General features: G+C 40.8%; 1 protein-coding gene across 15 annotated transcripts in view; it reads right to left on the reverse strand.

Moving 5' to 3' along the window:
- The window catches only part of ubr4 (ubiquitin protein ligase E3 component n-recognin 4), a 46594-nt gene that overhangs the window by 20870 nt on the left and 5299 nt on the right, over positions 1–20425 (reverse strand). For 4 of the 15 annotated variants that reach the window (XM_053240761.1, XM_053240764.1, XM_053240763.1 and 1 more), the window contains exons 4-56: positions 20252–20381; positions 19114–19253; positions 18904–19006; positions 18395–18536; positions 18154–18278; positions 17935–18059; positions 17787–17846; positions 17466–17656; positions 17277–17376; positions 17035–17172; positions 16222–16339; positions 15716–15757; positions 15346–15533; positions 14181–14337; positions 13960–14045; positions 13689–13858; positions 12968–13247; positions 12732–12870; positions 12536–12615; positions 12321–12449; positions 11968–12150; positions 11739–11861; positions 11402–11631; positions 11104–11222; positions 10335–10432; positions 10082–10239; positions 9726–9932; positions 9526–9627; positions 9343–9443; positions 8866–9253; positions 8540–8603; positions 8228–8419; positions 7999–8069; positions 7695–7887; positions 6429–6662; positions 5711–5881; positions 5389–5571; positions 4986–5144; positions 4729–4881; positions 4368–4595; positions 4108–4265; positions 3819–3990; positions 3537–3738; positions 2870–3033; positions 2513–2729; positions 2198–2414; positions 1775–1807; positions 1393–1456; positions 1113–1247; positions 822–1008; positions 552–683; positions 335–456; positions 98–209 (exon numbers count right to left, since the gene is read on the reverse strand). In XM_053240761.1, the coding sequence (XP_053096736.1) occupies positions 98–209; positions 335–456; positions 552–683; positions 822–1008; positions 1113–1247; positions 1393–1456; positions 1775–1807; positions 2198–2414; positions 2513–2729; positions 2870–3033; positions 3537–3738; positions 3819–3990; positions 4108–4265; positions 4368–4595; positions 4729–4881; positions 4986–5144; positions 5389–5571; positions 5711–5881; positions 6429–6662; positions 7695–7887; positions 7999–8069; positions 8228–8419; positions 8540–8603; positions 8866–9253; positions 9343–9443; positions 9526–9627; positions 9726–9932; positions 10082–10239; positions 10335–10432; positions 11104–11222; positions 11402–11631; positions 11739–11861; positions 11968–12150; positions 12321–12449; positions 12536–12615; positions 12732–12870; positions 12968–13247; positions 13689–13858; positions 13960–14045; positions 14181–14337; positions 15346–15533; positions 15716–15757; positions 16222–16339; positions 17035–17172; positions 17277–17376; positions 17466–17656; positions 17787–17846; positions 17935–18059; positions 18154–18278; positions 18395–18536; positions 18904–19006; positions 19114–19253; positions 20252–20381 (7915 nt within the window). The remainder of the gene's footprint in view (positions 1–97; positions 210–334; positions 457–551; positions 684–821; positions 1009–1112; positions 1248–1392; positions 1457–1774; positions 1808–2197; positions 2415–2512; positions 2730–2869; positions 3034–3536; positions 3739–3818; positions 3991–4107; positions 4266–4367; positions 4596–4728; positions 4882–4985; positions 5145–5388; positions 5572–5710; positions 5882–6428; positions 6663–7694; positions 7888–7998; positions 8070–8227; positions 8420–8539; positions 8604–8865; positions 9254–9342; positions 9444–9525; positions 9628–9725; positions 9933–10081; positions 10240–10334; positions 10433–11103; positions 11223–11401; positions 11632–11738; positions 11862–11967; positions 12151–12320; positions 12450–12535; positions 12616–12731; positions 12871–12967; positions 13248–13688; positions 13859–13959; positions 14046–14180; positions 14338–15345; positions 15534–15715; positions 15758–16221; positions 16340–17034; positions 17173–17276; positions 17377–17465; positions 17657–17786; positions 17847–17934; positions 18060–18153; positions 18279–18394; positions 18537–18903; positions 19007–19113; positions 19254–20251; positions 20382–20425) is intronic. The other 11 variants (XM_053240765.1, XM_053240762.1, XM_053240773.1 and 8 more) reach the window with 8 other exon arrangements.

Genomic DNA, 20425 nt, shown 5'->3' on the forward strand with positions numbered 1-20425 from the left:
ATGACAATGGCAGCATGTTCTGAGCCTATTAATTCCCAGTTAACAGCTGACAACTCTGTATATTCAAGGTTTATGCTAAGTTTAGAGATAAACTTACCCATGGGGGTGTTGGAACGTGGTGGAGAGGGCAGGGTCACATGCCTACGTTTATTCCTGGGTCTCAGTACTCTTATCAGGGCCTGTTTGCAGGCAAAGCTCACAGAAGTGTCCTGAAATGATTTTAAATATAACCATTACCTACAGAGTGCTTGGATTACAGACAGTGATTTAATATTATGTTTCAGGTAACAAAATATGTAAAGTGCATCAGGATCAAATAAAATCTAGATCTTACAGGGCAGAGCAGCATCTGCATGTAGATTTTAGATGCCACATTAATGTAGTCCAGCTCACAAGTGCAATAGCCATGAATGATGTCCACGAGTGCATTTACTGTGGCTTCAATATGGGTTAGTCCTCAAAAAGGCAAAGACAAAAATATATATATATTTAGCAGTCAGTCATACATATGAACCAAACAGAGTCTTGAACACTGAGATGCATCTATTTACCAGGCAAACAGGCTGGAGCAAGGAATGCATTCTTGGGTTTGAGAGAATGGAGCTTCCAGAAGTTATTGACAAGCTGCATAATGAAACTGCAGCCTTCAGAGTCTGCTTGCTTCAGCCCATCCTCACTTAGATCTGAGAAGAAGAGAGAGTTAAGGTTGCACAAAAGACAGGATAAATAACAGGATATGTGCAGGAGCAATATTAAGAAGTAGATGTAGTGTTCAGCATTCTCTATAATACTACTGTTGTAATACAATGTTAAAAGCATACACTGTTGTGTACCAGTTTCTGGATGAGGCATCTTGGACTCTGTGAAATGCACCAGGTTGTTGGGTCTCATGATGGCGATGGAGCGGGCGGTTATCACAAGCCGCTGGAACACTTCAGGGTCCAAATCCTTGCTTTCCTTACTACAGCTATTTAAACACTGCACTGCATTACTCAGCAGAGATTGATCCTGCAACATGAGACTTCACAGTTAAATAGCAACCTATAATCTGTTATTAATATAGAAAAAGGAGCAGCCTTGATTATCTAGAGGTGGGTAACTTGGGTTAGTACCTTGTGGTTATGGTAGGCTGTGCGGCTAGTGTGCAGACTGGCCAGAAGGCCTTTGGTCTGCTGCTGGACTCCAGCAGGAGTCGGCATGGACAGCAGAAGAGTGGCTAACTCCAGAGCTGGAGCTTTGCTTTTCTCCTAAACAAGTGAACAGTCATCCACAAAAGGATGTAAACACTAAATTTAACCATAATTTAATAACAATTATTTTTGCAATTTTCCCTACTGGAATTATTCCCTATTGGTTCTCAAAATGCCAACGGAGGTACCAAGTTTCACTCACCTTCTCACTGGCTGAACCAATTGCATAGCAGCTCTCTAGAGCTTCAAGAGAGCTGACCACCAACCTAGGAAAAAACAGGAGGTAAGAGTGCATTAAGTCATGTTTATGTGAAAGTGAAGAAAAAGTATAAGCTTTAAAACCACACAATTCAGAGCAGTGCAAATAACTATCAAATATTTCTACCACATCACTGCACCAAAAATACACCCAGTTAAAAGCACATAAGTAAGCAATATTATGAGATGTCATGAAAGTGAAAATTGCTTGCATTTTTTTTCTAAGCCACTGCAAGTTTAATATAACTGCTTTGTTTTTGCCTTGTATGTGCCGACACACTCACACACACACCATGCAAACAAGCAGAAAAAGGGCGGTTACTAACCGGTCCATTGTTGATAAGGACTCAGTTTCGCAACTTTATTTTATTTTTTTTGGGAGCAAAGAAAAAGAAATATGTGTGAGGATCACAGAAAGAAACAAGTAAAAAATGATTTGTATGTAACAGAAGACATGTAAGCATGCAAGCACAAGTCATTATGAATGTAGCCATGCACTGGACACACCACACACTCCTCCACTCCATATCTCCCTGCTCTCCTTCTTGCATTGTGTATTGTCAAAGAAAATTTAGGCAAACTATATTAATAACGTAAAGACGAGACAATTTAAATTTAAAGAGGAGAGAAATTAAATTAAAGAAAAAAGAACTTTAGATTCAGGTTTACAGATGTGAAGGCTGTACTGAAGTACTGATTATGATTGAATTAAGGGCAAGTAGCAGAGGCCATGAGCAGGCTAGGCTCACCTCTCCAGTACTGTGCCGCTGGTGGAAGTGGGTGTGGTTATGTCGTTGTCTCCAGTGCCATTGCCTTGGTTCAAGTTGGGGCTGCACACATTGTTGACTGAGGCAGAAGGGAAGTCCTCAGGGGGTTCATCAGGCCACCCAAACTGCTCTTTGGTTTTGCCATAGATCTTAATGGAGTCTAGCATTGTTACTCCTGTAGGGTCTACAGACGCTCCAACTGTGAAGGTCAGACACACAGAGAGGGGAAAACATCAAATAATGCAGGCTGACATCACAGGCACAGAACAACAGTGTACAGTCAAGAACAGTGTTTACTGAAAATGGAGAGCTTCTTGTCAGCCTGCAGGGCCTCTTCTCGTGTGAAGGGCAGATCAAACCAGCGGGAGCGAGTCAAATTCATCTGCATCGTGCGTCCAAAGATCTCAATGTACGATGGAGCTCTTTCTATGGCCTGAGTACCAACCTGCACCCTCATACCCGTCATCACCATAGAGCTATTATTGTTGACCACCTCCACTGTAAATCCACCAGGCTGAGAAAAACACAGTTGCTTTTAGTTTTTTACTTTTACTCTGAAACACATAGGCTTTGTGAACATGCTAGTAGTGTGTTGGGAAAATATTCATTATGAACACTAAATCGATGCAGTACCATTATTAATTTTTTTTTTACCTTGGTGTTGGCCACATACATCCCAGAGGAGTTGAGGCGGTGTTTGATCTGCTGCCCATTATAGACCTGCAGCAAGTCATTGCCTCCGAACTCTACTTCTGTGAGCTGTTGATTGTGTTCAAAGAAATCCACAGGGAAAGTCACCTGGCTGGATGTGCGTGTAGCTGCAGGAGTGACAAAGTCCAAAATTCATCAATTGGGGAATGGAATAAGTTGAACACTGTTTTAGGGTTGAACAATTAGTTTTAATCCTAACAGAATAACAATTTTTGGCTTCACTAGTTAGTTGATTAATTTACTAATTTAATTTTTTTTATTGGGTGCATTAAATAGCAAAGCTAATTATTAATCTAACTATTTGTTTGCATACTCTGCCGGCCTTTACATGTCTAATTGTGTTTATATTTAACATTTAAAAGTACAGTCAGTTAATGTGACTAAGGTGTAGTCTTACACATGTGAAGGACCACACACTTGTACAGAGAAAACTGCTTAACATTTTTTCATTTTAAATCAACAGATTTGTGTTAAAACTACTTTATTTCTAATCTGGCTGAATAACAAGGATAAATAAATAAAAAAAAAAGTTTAAATAATTATCATTTTAGATATTACTGTGCTTAAAAATATTTAAGGCTATTCTAAGCTGTAGTGCGGTGTGACTCACTAGCCGCAGCAGCTTTGCGTTTCCGGACAGGCTTCATGATACTGATGACACCACTGGGCTGCAGAGATGGCTGGAGCCAGTAGGATGTGTTCTCCACATTGGCCATGTAGATGCGGAGGCTGCCATCCTCACACAGCAGGATCATGGTAGTACGCTGCTGCTCATTACTGGCTGTGTGACGAATGGCCACCATGTCCTGGATCTGTGCAGCAGAGAATAAGACTTCAGAATCACCACCCACACCCCCCAAAATTTACTGCTAAGCTCTGACTGAAGACAAACCTTGGCTTTGGCAGGTAAAGTTTTGATCTCCTGGATCAGGAAGGTGTCTGGCTTCACCATGATGACCAGAGGGATCCCTGTGGTCTGCTGCACACAGCACACTAGCCCTGGGTGGTTCATTACCTCAGACCACTGACACAGAGCTGGAGAGGTTTTACTGCCTCCATTTGACCTTTATTTAATAGTAATAAATTTAAAAAATGTTAGATGGCTCTGATTCTGTAAGAATTTCTTTAAAGTTAAAACATCTTATCCAGAAAAATGTCAAGAAGTAAGTAAAGTGGCATACCCTTTAACGTTTATGGTGAATAGTCTTTGCGTCTCCATGTTGCTGCGGTTGACTGTGGCAGCAAAGGACTTGCCCTGACTGTAACTGAAGAAGAGCATCTGCAGCACGTGGGAGTAGTATACAGACACGCCTCCTCCTGCCACCTGGCCATTGCTGTCCTGTGAGGCACAGCAACCCTGTTAAGCTTTCCTCTAACTACAACCATGCAATTATGCTTAAGCATCTGTATATCTGTATATACAAAGTAAGGGATGACTCACCTTTAAGTCTTCATGGCTGATCTCCAACACATTGGTAACATAGAAAGGGCCATGCTGAGCACTGCTAGTTTCATCCATCACCTGAGTGTACATGTAACCAGCTGAAGACATAATGACGATGATGTTTTTACCCTCTTCACTGAACAGGAACGTGGCATCTCTGATCTTTGAGCTTGGAAGTAGGAAGTAATACATGGGGCTCAGGGCATCCACAGATAAATCATAGATCTAGAAAGAAAAGCATAATTATAGTTATAAAACTTTTAAAGGCATGTAGCATTTGTGTGAATTACTCTGATTATGCTAGTAAGACCATTTGCAAATTCAAGGCTGAAGTATCAATATCATGAGAATGGTTCACCTTAACAAAGTCAGCTGTGATGATAGCTAGTTCTGTCTGAGATCCAGGAAGCCAGATGGCCTTGATTATGAAGTTTCCAGTCGCCAGTTGAGGGTGCAGTACCAGATGATCCGACACAGAGCCTGTACTGCTGAACGTGAGCACATGACAGTCCTGCAAATTGGAGAAACATAAGAATGGACACACATGTAGCTCAGCCATTTTATCCATTTAAAAGATCCCATTAAAATATATATACACATGCACACTTGCATTACCTTGAGGCCACACACAGCCAGGTAGTCTTCATTACATGGGTTTCCAGTCAGGCTGAGGACAGTGAAGGGCACAGGTGCTGAGGCCAGGCGTGTCAGAGTCAGTTTCCTCTTGCTGGAGTCAGCCTGCTTCAGGAGGGCCGACAGCTGCAAGACTGTAATCTTTGAGAGAGAAAAAAATTACAAGAGTTATGTTATATTTACAACTTGATGGAAAACCTTTAACAATCATAAACAGGGATTTATGAAATACAATTAAAACAGGTGAAAGAATTATATAAATGGTTATAATGTATTTATGCGCACCGATCAATTTTTCACATATTACAAAAATGGCCATTTCTTTTTCGACTGGTCAATCTCAAAAAGGGTCCATTGACAGCCAAGGCATCATCAGAGAACTTACCTTGCCCTTCTCGTGGCTGACAGCAAGGTGCTGTCTGCGTCCATGAGGAGAAGACAACACACACATGGCCACGCGACGCAGAACGTGAGCACTGATGAGTTGCCTGATGGTCTGGCCCTGATCACCACTATAGTTCATCCTTACATTCTCAAATGCACCCTCCTGAGAGCCCAGAGTGGGAACCTGGTCAAGCCACAAACACACAGAACAACTCTTAGATGTATTTATAGACAGTAGTGTTTTGTACTGAGAAACAACTCAGTCAACAAATTAAAGTCTGTAACATTCAGACTCCTTGTTGGTGCTTATGTAATTTTTGTACCATGAGCTGGTCAGTCATCTCAACAGTCTTATCCTGGGTGTGCAGTTCATTGAGAGCATGCTGAGCACGGCTGCTGCTGCCCACAGCTGAGTCCTGCTGGAAATTGGTCTGGATGGCATCCATTAGGAAGCTCAGCAGGTCCAACACTAGGGTTGCTGTTGACGAAGTCGCCTGAAAAACACAAACAAGGAATAGGCAAATAGTTCAGACACCCCAAAAAAGGGAAGAAAAAAAAAAAAAAAAGGGAAGGAAAAAAAAAAAAAAAAAAAAAACCCCACACCAAAGCCGAAATTTTAGACAAAAATAAGCATCTTTACATTCATGAACTAGCATTATATAAAGAACAACAAATCACCTCAAAATTCCATTAATGCAGTGCTTCTATAAGAAAAAAAATGTGCACAGAGTAACCATAATAACAGACCATTCGTACCTGATGTAAACTGTGGACATCCTTACATTTGCATCAAATTAATCTTTTTGCAAACTAGCTAATAGCTAGCTAACCAGCTGGTATGCCATTTTCACTTACAAAACAGAATCAAGTGGTCTGTTGCTAGGGTTAAGTAATTTTTCATAAAAAATCCACTATGCACCATTTTGCTATTCAAAATTGCTATTAAGAGTCATCTAGAATTCCACTTAATCCACTTGAAGCAACAGGATCTGTTTCCCTCTTTTACAAATTAACGGAATCCCATGTAGAGACCACTCATACCACTTGGGCTAGAAGCTCTTCTCTGCAGCCCTCAATGTTTTTGCACACACTGCTTTTCTTGGGCTTCTCTTCATCGCTGCTCCTGCCATCACAGATGGTGACTTTGCCCTTGTCTGCGGGTGAGGCACTCTGATGCCGGATGGCACTTTCGGGCATGCGTAGCTCGCTCTGGAAAGCTGAGGACTCCTTCATAGTAGAGCTCATTCCACTGCTGGGGCTTCTCTTCACCAGAGCCTGGGCAACAAACACATATGAAACAAAGTTCAAATACATGGAAAAAGCACGCATTTAAAACACTTAATATTTATTTCTATTCATGTTAAATGGGGGTACCATGGAGCACAAGAGGAGTTAACGAACCAAGCTGGATTTTTAACAGTACATGTCAGAGTTAACTGAACATACTGATTAGTTTTACATGCTTTGGGATTCCATTAAGGCCTGGATTATAATTGACGTGTGACTTTGCATGTGTGTGTGTGCAGAAGCAGCAGCAATGCGAATGATATTGCTCACATTCTCACTGGCGCACTTTACAGACATTACAACAGCATGTCAAAGTCAAAACGTCCTGTCTGTTCCAAGTCAAGCTGTAAAATGTTTAGTGCTTTCATGCACAACTATGCCTCAAATAGAAAATTATGACCTTATATTCAAAGGTATTTACTAATCTAGGAGATCCAGAAAACTGGAGTGCAAGAGGCCTTTCGGTAGGTTTGAAGGATAGATGAGAAGTTTCTAAAAATCAAACACTAACCATAATAGGTTAAACAGTTAGTGTTAGTACTCAATACCTGAAGAATCGTACACAAGAATGTGATTGAAGACGCAATACTAGTTTGTTTAGGCGGTTGCAGACACAGTGTCACGAGATTGCACCACGCTGACATTTAGCATTAATTTCTGAGAACGGAGACATGCGACGCTCCAAACAACCGCTGGATACATGCCACAGCCATCTTGCATACACGTATGCGTATTTAAAAGCAAGTATAATCCAGGCTTAAAGGGACATGCATGAGATGTAATGGTTTAATGTTAATATATCCATAGCTAAAAATATTTAAATATCTAAGGAAATGTATCGTACGGCTAAAATGATAAGCAAATGTGCTCTAATATTTTATTGAATCACCAGTTAAATGTATCTTTAACATGAAGGAAACATGATGATTCATGAAAGATATTGAAACTCCTGATGGACTGAAGGAAAAATGGGATGAGCTCATGACTTTCAATGATAACTGATTTGCAAGCCAAAGTTACCGCTGTTGTTCTTTTCCCATGATGACTTGAAGTATTCGGTCTCACCTGGCAGCTGCCATCCTCCTTGGCCCCGCAGTCACAGAAGAAAGAGCCGTATTTGGCATAGGAGATCTCATGGTCTTTGTGACAGACCTTGGCACACACTGTACACACACCTACCCCATCCACCATCTTACAGGTGTGACAATGATACCTGTATAGGGAAAGGAGAGCAGTAAGGGCAGGGCTGCAGTTTTAAAACAGTATAGTGTGTCACTGGAGGGGGGAATGGGTACATATAGTAGATGGCTAGTTCTTCCATTACCAGTGCTGGTTCATGAACTCCTTCTGTGTAATGGTAAAGGTACAAAGCTTATTGCAAAGCGAATCCTCATCCTAGAAAACAAAACAAAAACCCAAAACAGAAACAAGAATTAGGCTTCTGGTACCACAAAATACTGAAAGGCAGCCACACTTTAAGGCTTTTAACTCTCTCAAAAGCAGAAAGCTATACTGCAGAATTCATAAACCCTGACAGCAGACAATTTTCTGACCGAGTCCTCAGCCTGCGAGTCTTCCTCCTCCACAGCCAGTTCCTCCACCCAGTCTGAGTCCACCTCAATGGCCTTCTCCTCTCCCTCCATCAAGAGTTGGGATGAGCCCTGACCACTGCTCTGCCTTAGTGCATTCATCACATCTGCCAGGTATGAGATTATGTGGCATGCACACTCCAACATGCTGGTGTGCTGCAAAAAAAAAAAAAAAAAAAATTCAGAGTTTAGACAACTTCCCTACACGGATTGTGTAAAGACTAGTCTTTATACAAACTAATACTGCTATTAATTGTTACAAACTATTATGCTTACTTTTCCTTGTGAAACATTGGCAGTCACTTTCTCCACAACATTCTTCTGAAATAAATATTTTTTACTGAAAGAAAAAAAAAAAAAATCATGTTAATTTAACTGTAGTGTCTACACACTTTCAATAATGTCTGGGACTAAAGTGAAAAACAAAAAATTATTATTTTTTGGGGTATATAGAGAAATGGATAGATTGACAGAGAGCTATAAGGTAGAGTATTTTGTGAAATTATGCAAAATCTTATAAATAATTTTTTTTTTTAAATGTACATGATTGATACGTGATTGCTTTATGGTAAGGGAGAGTTGTCATTCCTTTTATGACTCACCATCTACTGAGCCAGTCGATAGCAGCCCTGTGTAACTGTAAATGTCCTGCTCCTTGGCCAGCACTGGCCAGTGTGGCCATGATGACCATGAGTTCGGGAAAACCGGCTCCATCTCCGCTTGCCAGCATCTCCGTGGCCATGGGGATGAGGGTACTGAGCAGCACAGTGCACACGCCCTCACCCACCTGGCTGTTGTCTCGGACAATGTAAGAAGTGAGGAGCTGCAACAGCTGCCGGTTCTCCTGGACTGTGTCTAACTGGTCTGAGTCTTTAGGTGGTGAGGCGGTCATGCGAGTGAGCCAGGCCTGCAGCCTCACTGGCTCCACACAGGCCAGCTGTGCCAGAGAACCACACAGACTCAGCAAGCTAGGGTTGGGGCTCTTCTCCGCTACATAGAACGAATGGAAAGAAATACATTAGATATATTGGTCAGTATGTGGCCTAGAGATCAGTATTCTACTGTTCTGGATGACTTACTGAGTTGGAAAAGCTTGGTAAAGAACTTCAGAACCCTGTTGCAAAACTTGGCAGATAAATTTTCATTTGCAGTTGCCATCATGATTTGTACCAGTTCACCACTGCAGAAAGAAACAAGGTGATGTTCATTTTAAACTAAGCCATTTCTCTGGGGATACGAAAAAGCTTTAGGCTGTGCAGTACCTGAAGGAAAAGAATTCCTCCATGGCTTTGCGGACCTGGCTGCTCTCCAGCTGCTTCTCCAGATACTGCAAACATTCCTCCAACACAGACTCATCTAGACCACTGAGAGACAAAGCCAACCAGGGAGAATGATCACGATAACATTCAAAATTAACGTTATACTTTAGATCTTAGACGACGTTAAACATCTCCTGTCTCACCTGCTGGGGTCAGAGTGGTTGGCAATGATGTTGTAGCAGCCGGTGATTAGACGCTCATATACACGGGCCAGAAAGGCATCGGACTCGGCAGGGCCCAGGATCCTCTCTAAAGAGGTACTGCAGATCTCCGCAACACTCTCCGTGCTGCTCTCCAACAACAGTGGCAGCAGTGTCCGGATCACCTGGGGAGGGTTCAGCTCCTCTGTCCTATAAGAAATCATATTTATGGGCCAGTGGGCTCAAACAAAGGGCCTAGACATATTTATACTTTATACAAAGCATTTAAAGCTCTTGGATATATGGAGGGGGGAAAAATAAAATGCAGGTGTACACATAACAGTGTTTATGCAACTTACACAATGAGATCTCCGGTGAGGCGCACCAGTGTGAGCAGGATGTGTTTGAGGGAGGAAGCTAACGGTAAAGATTGGTTGCTGAGTGTTCCGAGGTGGGCTGCCTGGATAGCACTGATATAGCTCTCTGAAGGAATGGTGTCATTGGCAAAAGCATTTCGCTGTGGGGGAAAAATACTTAGAATTAGCCTGTTGCTGATGGAAAAGCAAGCGTATTCTATTCAGTCATAAATTGGACTGGCAGGAGCACACTTACCCAGGAGCCAATGTTGGGAAACTCATTAGTGTGAATGTTGTTCCATGTCTCACATAGGGTCTGAAGTGCAGATGGCAGATTCTGCATTACTGACTGACCTGAAATGACAAAATATTAGCTGAAGTTAGTATACATTTTTAATATAAGCACATTAGTATATAAGGACTGCAAATTATAATTTAGCCTAAACCTAGAATTAAACTTTCACCATAGAAATATAAATAAACAGCCACAGCAAGCAATTAAGACATTTGTTAACTTGTAAGATACATGTATAGAGAGATACTTGAAAGTATTTTGTAGTAGTAAGATTTCTTGAATAATTGGTACACAAATCCTGGTCATGAAAGTGACATTTATCTGACTTGTTAAAGAAAATAGGTTGGGCAGTGTTAATCTAATCGACATATATACTGATTCCATATGCAACACTCAAAGTAAAAGTATGGCCAAAAATGAAATTCTTACAATTTACACAAACCTTTTATCCTAAATAAAAGCAGCCATAACAGGTCTGGCATATAAAATGCCATCTGTTACTTGCTAACTACATAACCTAATAGAGCCAGTGCATAAATTAAAAAAAAAAAAAAAAAAACACTGAGACAAAACATATCGTAGTTGATTTTGTTTAGGCTAAGGGGAAAATTGTGTTCCTTTCATTTTTTAAATATTCCCTTAAACCAGTAAATTGTTCAATATTGTTTTTAAATAACAAACAAACAATCAAAAAAAGCAAATGTCCTGTGCAAGTGTACAGTATCCTTACCAAGCTGATTGGCTTTGCAGCGTGTGGATCCAATAGACAACACGGCAGCATATCCTTGTAATTTGGCTTCTGTGGGCTTGTTTTCTCCATCTTCAGGGAGGCTCATTAACAAGTAGGATCTATCCAGACAAGAAAACAAATTTGATTCACTCGGATAAAAAAAAAAATAAATAAAAAGAAGAAGAAGAAAAAAAAAAGAGGAAGTAGTGTTTGTCAGCTCACACCGGAGAATGCTGATTATGTAACAGAAGAAAAAAAAAACTAATCCTCAAATGCAAGCCAAAAATATAGTATGGACCTGGTGAAGGCTGTGTAGATGTCAATAAGCTGCAGTGTGGCAGGCAGCAGATTTTTGGTGATCTCAAAGGATTTGTGCGAGTCCGTCTCTGCTGCCACCTTGGAGAAATGCTCATTACGGGAGACCTGAACCTTGGAGATTACGGCGTCCAGCGTGTAAATGATCTGCAGGGAAGGAATTTGATGAAGAGGTACGATGCTGCTGGGATCCACACAACAGAATGATGAGATCTAAAGAAAAAAGAAAAAAAAAAAAAAAAGAACAAAGAGGTTCTTTAGTATAATGTTTATCTCAAGTAATAGAAGAGAATCTTCATTTTAAATCATCTGGCCATTACCTGTCTGGCAATGTACTCCTCTGCAATCTCTACATCATATTTCACTGCACTGCATTTAGAAGAGACCACTTCAACCAAAGAAGTGGCATGATCTGCTTTCACTCCCTGTTTCACCAAGTTTTCCTGATTGGGGTCAAGAATGAACAATGGAAATGAGAAGGAACTACAAAAACAAACTTCAGTAAAACAAAAACAGTTTTTGTTCACATGATGTTGTTCGAGAACGCACCTTAATCCAGTTAACATATGTGCTGACACCTAATCGAGATGACCACCTAAGTGTGTGCAGGATGTCGCTCTCACTGGGGTCACTGTTACCCGTCTTCAGCTGTTCAATATAGGCTTTAGAGGGGGGAAGCACACCTAGAATCCTCCAGAGGATCAGAAAATAGTACTGGAGAGAGCAGGCCTCCTGCATGGAATGAGTACCAGCAATGTATTTATTCAAAGTGCACTGCAATTAAAGTCCCGAGCAGTCAGCTAAGATATCAAGCCAATCTATATAAACATCTATCTAGAAAAGCCACACATAAAAGAACAAAAAGCGTCAGAAAAATCACAGTTATACAGAATGTTACTCACAACTGGGGTAATAGGTTTGCTTTCCTGTCTCCTGGATGTGTCGACGCGAGACCCCGCAGCCAGTAGGGAGATGAGAGAGTAATACAAGTTGTCGTATTTTACAGCTCCACTGAACAACACTTGGAAGACCTAAAATGCAATGAAAACCAGAGTTTAGCCAAAAATGTTCTTAAAATTATTTTGTGCTGCAAACTGGCCACAGTGTTTGGCGTTACCTTGCTGTCAAGTCGACTCCGATCATCTTCTGAAGCTTCGGGGGAAAGGACGCAGTAGAACTTGGGCTGTACGTTAGAATCTAAACAAGAACACATGCAGTCAACAATGCTGCAGACATTCTTAGTTTTTATGCCAGAATAGACTAAATAGATTTCTGAGGACAATAATGGGAGAAGCATAAGAAATATGACTTACTCCGATCTGCTGAACAGTGCTTGGCCCAGTTTTCCTCCACTTCCTTAAAACCATAGTAAAGTGGGATGGAGCCTCTCTTTGTGCCCTCCTGGGCAGAGTTGGCTCCAGATGCAGGGGGAGTCAGAAGATTGTACTGCACCTGATCAAACAAACAAACAAACAAACAATGTCTAGCCATCACACCCAAGAACAAACATTTTTTAAAAAATGAGAATTATGCAAATTTGTTTTCTCACCTGCTCGAACAGATACACAGGGGCTTTAGAGTACTGGTGCAGGAGGTAGTCAAAGACCAGCAGAATGCGAGCCAGGTTAAGGGGCACGGCCTGGAGCTGGGAGTCTACGTTGGCAGCCACCTCAGCAATGGCCTGTGTGCAGAGAGTGAGGACAGTGCGACGGCCCTTTTCTGACAGGTTGTGGAAGATGAGAAGCAGCAGCTGGAGGTGTTCGACATTAAGGTCCTCCTCGCTGGGCAGTGCTCCCTGCAGAGTGTGCTGTTTCAGAGTGCCCACAAACCTGGATCAAGAAGAAGGAAAATTTCAGAGGTTCTGCCTTGTACCAATAACACAATAAGATAACACTACAGAAAACAAAATAACACTACAGAACAGCTTACCACTCAGCAATGCATGTACCTCTTTCATACCAGCCTTTAAATCAACACTTCAAAACTTAAGACTCTCTAACAAAATATTCTTATATTGCTTAATTTTGTGTGTACTACTTAGATCCATTTTGTATGGCAATTTGGGCAACACCCACTAAAATGTGTATGCTGCATTACTGGCTTTGCTCAACTCGTACAGTACACGTGATCAGGCCTATTATCATTGAATTGCCAGAGGAGGTTCTGCATTCCTATGACGTTAACAAAATAAAATGAGCAAAATCTAAAGAATGCCAGATGAGTAATGCGAGTAGTTCTTGAATGACGAATTATGTGGTGGTAAGGCTCACCTTTCCCAGACTTTCATGCACTCAGGGACATCAGGGTCCCCCTGAAGGCTGGCTTTGTGCTGCCAGATGAGCAGTAGTCTAGAGAGCACTGACAGTGACTGTGGGTGGATGTACATGGGCCAGGGACCTTCAGAGAAAGGAGCCACACCTAGCTGCTGCAGCAATGTATTCTAAATGATTGTAAACAGAGTGCTCAGAGGGTTAGCAAAATAGCTAAAGTCATTAAATTTGCAAAATAAATAAATCAATACTAATGACACAATCTATATACCTGAAGGGCTGGAGAGGGCAAGTCTGACGTTACCAAAGAGTGGTTAAAATGGTACAAAGCAGAGGCAAATTCTTCATCAGAGGAACCTAAAGAAAGGCAAAGCACAAAACGACACACACGTGAATGTCCTGATCTCTGTAAAGCCATATATATAGTTAAGAATTCAAATTTATGATCAGCCACTTTTTGATCCATGTGTACATATAAAGAAACACTCTCACCCTTAACATCTTTGTCCACATCCTTGATGATGCTGGCCAGAGTGGCCATGTGCTGCTCAGTGAGAGACACACTCAGATAGTTGCGAATGAAGTTGTTCCTGGACTTCAGCATAGATGTGGTGATAAAATTCAGAATGCTAGAGGCCAGACCTAAGAACTGAAAAAGGAAAATATATATGCAGCTAAATAAAATGACCCATACAGAGCTTGCTGTTGCATTACTGCAGTGATTGACCTGTACATGTTTTGGTCCAAAAGGCCAAGCTCAATTTAGTAAGCTTGTACAACTGTTACTTAAAAAGATAAGTCTGGGTTTTATCACCAAGATTTATTAAAAAGAAAAAAAATGCTCTCTTCTATTAAAACATTCTAGCAATGAAGTTCTTGTTTTTAGATGTCGATTAATAGTTATTAAGAGTTAAGTTAATTAATCATTGACAAACACAAGGCAGTATGCAAGATGTATAACACAAATGAAATATGCTAAATTTGTCATGATTTTCTCTACAAATGAGAATTTTAAACTACAAGTGATTATTGACCATGTAATACAGAAATAATTTACACAATTAGAGAAGAAGCAGTGAGACATGAGCCTAGCAAAATGGAGGGAGCATTTGTCATGATATTGCCAGTATCGTGACGATGTTCTAAAATATAAAACCAAGAATAAGGCTGGCAATGTTAGCACAACAGCACTTGGGCATATCCACAACATTGGGCCCTTCAAAACGGGTAACACAAATGACTCATCCCTCAGTACAACGACATGTTTATTTTCTTAGATAACCACCAGATCATCTATGGATGTGCACCTTGGGACTTTTCATCTCAAGGCTTTGCTGATGTTCTGGCTGCACTTTATCAGTTAACTAAAGCTACAAGATGGTGAAAATTAGCATAGCATAGTTATACCTCAGCAGTGGATTTCTTTTTCAAATTTCATTTTCATGCTTCTTGAAAGTCAATTCTCAATAAGTTATGTTTGAGCAGGAAAAAACAGTTTTGTATTAACATTTTAGGTCTTATGTTTGTTAATGATTAATTAACAACTGCTCCTTAATATTAATGTTAATCAATCAAATAAACCAATCGAGGAATTACATTAAACTTTGCATCCCTAGATTTCATAGATATGATTGAATACGCAGTAGTCCGTCCTCACCAGCTCAGGGTCCTTCCGGCTAGCCAGGATGTTGCCATTCTCTCCTGCGTTCTGCTTGCTAGGGCTCTTGAGCCTTGGTGACGTCTCCAGAGGAGGGGGTGGAGGAGGAGGGGGAGGTGCCACCTTCTCTTTACTGGGAGAGATGGTCTCCTCAAACCAAAGGCCTAAAATGGGCTCACTGTCATCATCTGTGAACATGCAGAGAGCCAAGTTCATCTCCAAATTCACTCATGGCACTGTATGCAGACAAACAGAGCTGCTGTTTCCACAAACCGTGTATAAGACTACTTGAAGTCTTTATTGTTGAAAAGACAATAAAATTTGCACATTGAGACACTACAAGGCTGAGCTAATGCAGAAATCTGCTGACCTGAGACACAAGTTGCTCTTGTCCTCTCCTGTCTTCTCTCTGCTGAAATAACGGACACTGTCACTAGGCGTGCAGGCTGCCATGGCGGTGCAGTTAAGCAGAGCATGCTTGGTGTGCAACAGCACTCTGCAGCAGAATTAAACTGACCTGTCTCTAAATTCTTGGGTGGCCTGACTCTGGTTCGCCTACTATTGTATGCAGCTTTCAGCAACTGCATCAAAATATTCCACTCTTGCCTGAACCCTGAATCTAACTCAGCCAATGAAAGAACAGCTCAATTTTTTTTTTAAATGACAGATAGGCCTATGCTAAAGAATTCAGTTTTGGATTTACTACAGGTGGAAATCTGAAGTTAATAAAACACAAAAGATTGGTCTATGAATATATTCTGTTTCCAATTCCTAATGTTTCTAATTTCTGTTCATTTCACAGAGACTGACTATATCTGCCCTTCCTAAGCCTATCTTTAAGGTCTGATTCGAAGAGAACTCAGCAGCATTGGTTACCTTGACTACTGTCCTCCTCCGTGCTGCTGAAGTCATCTTCATAGTAAGTGTTAGAGTCAGTGGAGGCGCTGGCATCACTGCTCACTGAGCCTTTCCTCTGTCTCTGCAGCACGCAGGCCTGAGAGATACAAACCAGAGGAAACACATTTATACCCAGCCATGCAAGGGAGTCTTTAAAGAGTGAGGCTTAAAGCAATACTTATGCCTTTTTTCAGTGTCCATGGTATATGTGCAAACACCTAATTATTCACTTCTAACATCTGTGCATTTTGTAGAATTTCATGAATACTTCAGTCTAATGTATTTGTAAATTAGGCTCTAAATCTGCATAATTCATCCTTTCAGAAGTGGACCTGCATTACCAACACAGTCAATCTAGTTTAAAGTAAACATGAAAGTTTCTCACTCTGCTTGTTTACAAATACCACAATACCTTAGGGACAGTGCAAATAACCAGAATTGTTTTTACTCTATTCCTCCAGTACTGGAACATGAAATAAAACGACATGGGAACAGCATTTTAAGCAAGCTAAGATAATTTCTGTAATGTCTCTCTCATCCTAACACTGTTATGGTTAGAGTGTAACAGTAGTAGGTTTGAATTTTTTGTTATTTGCTCATATATTGCAAGCGTTTATTGATGGATTTCAACAACTGTCCCTAAGGAACCAATCTTAAGAGAGTTTTCTGAGTTCCATCCCTATCCACAGTAATTTGGACAAACAGTACAAGTGGGGTGTATTGTGGTGTGGTAGATTTTAGGCAAAAAAAAAAAGCTGGTGTGTTCCGTTAACAGTCCACAGGGTTAGTTACCTTCTTATAGGAGGTGGACAGCAGTGTAAAGAGCAGATTGGTTAGAGGCACAGAGTCAATAAGCCGCTGAACTCTCTGAATTGATGTGCTCTGTGCCATGATGTTCAACTCTGCTGGTGGCCCATCACTAGCCCATCCCTAAGACAGAAGAAAATTGACTACATTAGCCGCCTTTTCAGGCAAGAGTTAAAATTCCAATGAGTAAGATAACAATAAAATATATTTCTGTTAAGTTTTTTTACCCTGTGCAATGCCTCCACTTGTAGGTCCTGGAATAGTGAGGTGAGCAGCTTGATTGAGTGGTTTGCCAGTATGACCGACAAAACCCCAAAACCTTGGTGCCTTCAAAAAACAAACAAAAATAGAAAATGTTATGATAATGCTGCAAAATATTAAAATATATATATATAAACTTTATAACTGAAGCTTACCCTTTGCCCGGGCCCAGTTTAGGGGATCCTGCCCCATCTTTGGTGCGGGTAGCAATGTCCCTAACCCGCAGTGCTGCCAGGGGGTCTTTCTCCTTTCCCTTATCTGCCAGTGCAGTGGGGCTAAGGTTCAATATCAAATACAGGCTATTCAGTAAGCACCAGGCACCCAGCAGTTGAAAGTTCTGATAATGCTGTTTGGGGAAGAAAAGAGGGAGGGGAAAAAAAAAAAAAGACATATACAATGATTACAGATCATGTATACCCAAGAGTACTTGAAAATCCAGATGTGATACTATACATCAATATTAAGTTCTTATTTACCTCCCCTCCAGCTCGTCGAGAGTTGCTGATTGCCTGTCCAATCATGTCATATATCTCTAGCTGAGAGATAGACAGCAGAATCTAATCAGAAAGCACATCACTAAACACAATACAAGTAGATAAATGGCACAAAGAAGTTTTAACATACACATTTCTGCACAATAGTTGCAGCGTCATTCTCGTAGTCTTCCTCCTTAGAGCCTGTCGAGGCGGTGCGAAGCTGCAGGCCGCTGCCCACCTGCAGAATGGCCATGCACGTTGCCACACTCACACCTACAAATGAAAACCAAATATCTTTCCATATTCCCTCCAAAGAAAAAAATAAAATTAAATTAAAAAAAATCACAGGTATTCTTAGTTACCCAACCTGCATAGAGGCAGCTCAGGGCTAGCACAGTCACATCAAGGAGTCGCCCAGGAGTTAAAGGCTCGAGTACAGGTAGGGACAGAGTATCCAAGGCCATTGTTACATCAATCACAAGGGAGTGGAATCTGACAGGTAGATACACCAAAGATGTAAGGAGGAAAAAAAAAATATATAAATATAAAATATAAAACACAACCAATATAAAAATCCATCAGACACTGAAACTGTGTGTTAGCCTCACCCATTTCGGACTGCGGTGGCATCTGCAACAGTAGCTGGCATGATGAAGAAAGAGTTGGCTGATACAGCATCCTGAAAGCGGTTGATGTAGCGCAAGAAGTAGGGCAAGTTGAGGCACACACGCAGCAATTTTTCTGAACCTCCTGTGATGAAATAATATTTATGACAGAATAAGGTTTATTGTACATAGATAATACTACAGACTCAAAACGCTAAGGCTGCTTTCACACCTATTAGTCCATTTGTCAAATCCGCATCAGAGCGAAACTGATACTAGTGGCTCATTGGCTATTTGGTTAGGTTCAGTTTAGTGTCACACTGTACTTAATTGAACACACCAAAAGTAAAAAAATGTCTGAAGTGGGGTGTGTTGGGCTGAAAGGAGACAGTTTGTGCCTCCCAGCTCCCAAAGCAATGTTTACTTTGCTTCTTGCAGTTGTGTTGATTCAAATGGACTAAACTCTGCATGTGTGGAAACACCCAAAGAAATTATGCTTTACAAACACACACCCAATTCTTGTAGACTGGACACATTTTGTGAGATGAAGGCATTCTTCATTTTGGCCTGCGCAGCCTGATCTGTCGTCGTTTGGTCATCAATTTCACCCTCAGCCTATGATACAAAATGGCAGATGTTTTCAAGGCATACATACGAATTTTTGCACACAGAATTCATATATTATTGCATGCTTGGTCCGTCTGTGTATGCAATTTGCTGACCTGCATGTGGGCTGAGGGCAAGGACAGGACGGTAATGTCGGGGTTAAACACTGAGGTCAGCTGATTGAAGAAGTTCATCTGTACTTCCTTCTGCCGTAGCTCAGGGTTGACTGGGGAGGGCAGCTCCTTCTGGTCTTCCACTGGACAATAAGACAAGAGAAACAGGAGAATACAACATAAGTATAGAGAAACCCAGCTGTGATGATAACCCATCTGGAAACGGTAGGCTGCAAAGCCCAACGGACACAGGGAAGGGAACAAAGCTTGGTTTCTGTCAGTCCGGCACTCAGAGGGGTGGAGGGGGTGGAGGGAAGAGAATAATACACTCAGATGACCCAAGACATTGTCTAGACAGCTGTTCGGTTGAGAAAGAACTACGGGAAGCTCATTTTAATTTTACTCCTGTTAAGTAACAGATCATTCTATCTAGATAACATTAGGACAATGTTGAGGTTAAATATGACAATGTGCATCATTTAGTAATAACAGACACCAGTGATTATGAAGCCTCATCTTAAATGAATGCAAAATGTTCTGCCTTAACTCTCCCAGGTTAACAGGAAAATGGTTCATTTTAATCTTTACATTAAGATGAGCAAGTAGACTTGAGATGAGGCTAGTTGTATTTGTAGCCCCCCCCAAAAAAAAAAAAAAGTTACTGACAAACATTTGTCTTTTCTTATTGCTAGTTTCTTTGAGACACATGATGTAAAGATGAACCATTTTTTTTTTTGCAGCCTGCTCAAATCTTACTCTCCAATGTTCTTCCACATATTCTCAAAACAACAAAAAACACTTTTACTTTTATAATCCAAAAGAATCAGAAAAATGATTATTGATATTTCATCCTTCATTCACTCAAGCATGATACAATGATACCACCTGCAACTCTAAACCATGTAACCTTAGAACAAAAGGATAACAAAAAAAACAAAAAAAACAAAAAAAAAAAAAAAAAAAAGGAGGTCCATGATAAACAAGATATTGTGTCCGTTTATCAGGCTCTTTCCAGGGACTCTGGCCTACAATGCCAAGTGAACAACAGAGGTGAAACAAAAACTCAGCAACAAAGACTAACTATTTTTGCAAGTTATTAAACAGACAGGGACATAATACAAAGTGTCAACACATTCCTCACCATCAGAAAGGGTCTTGACAGTCTGTGGAAGTTTGGCAGACTTCATCATTGCAGTGAAGGTAATGATCTCTGTTCGATCTAATCGACTGCAACCAGTGCAAAGACCTTTTATTAACAGAATTAGGTGTTTCTGAAAAAGAACGGGGAATAAACCAAAATTAATCAGGCACAACA

This window comes from Pangasianodon hypophthalmus, chromosome 16 (assembly GCF_027358585.1).
Source record: "Pangasianodon hypophthalmus isolate fPanHyp1 chromosome 16, fPanHyp1.pri, whole genome shotgun sequence".
Classification (NCBI taxonomy): domain Eukaryota; kingdom Metazoa; phylum Chordata; class Actinopteri; order Siluriformes; family Pangasiidae; genus Pangasianodon; species Pangasianodon hypophthalmus.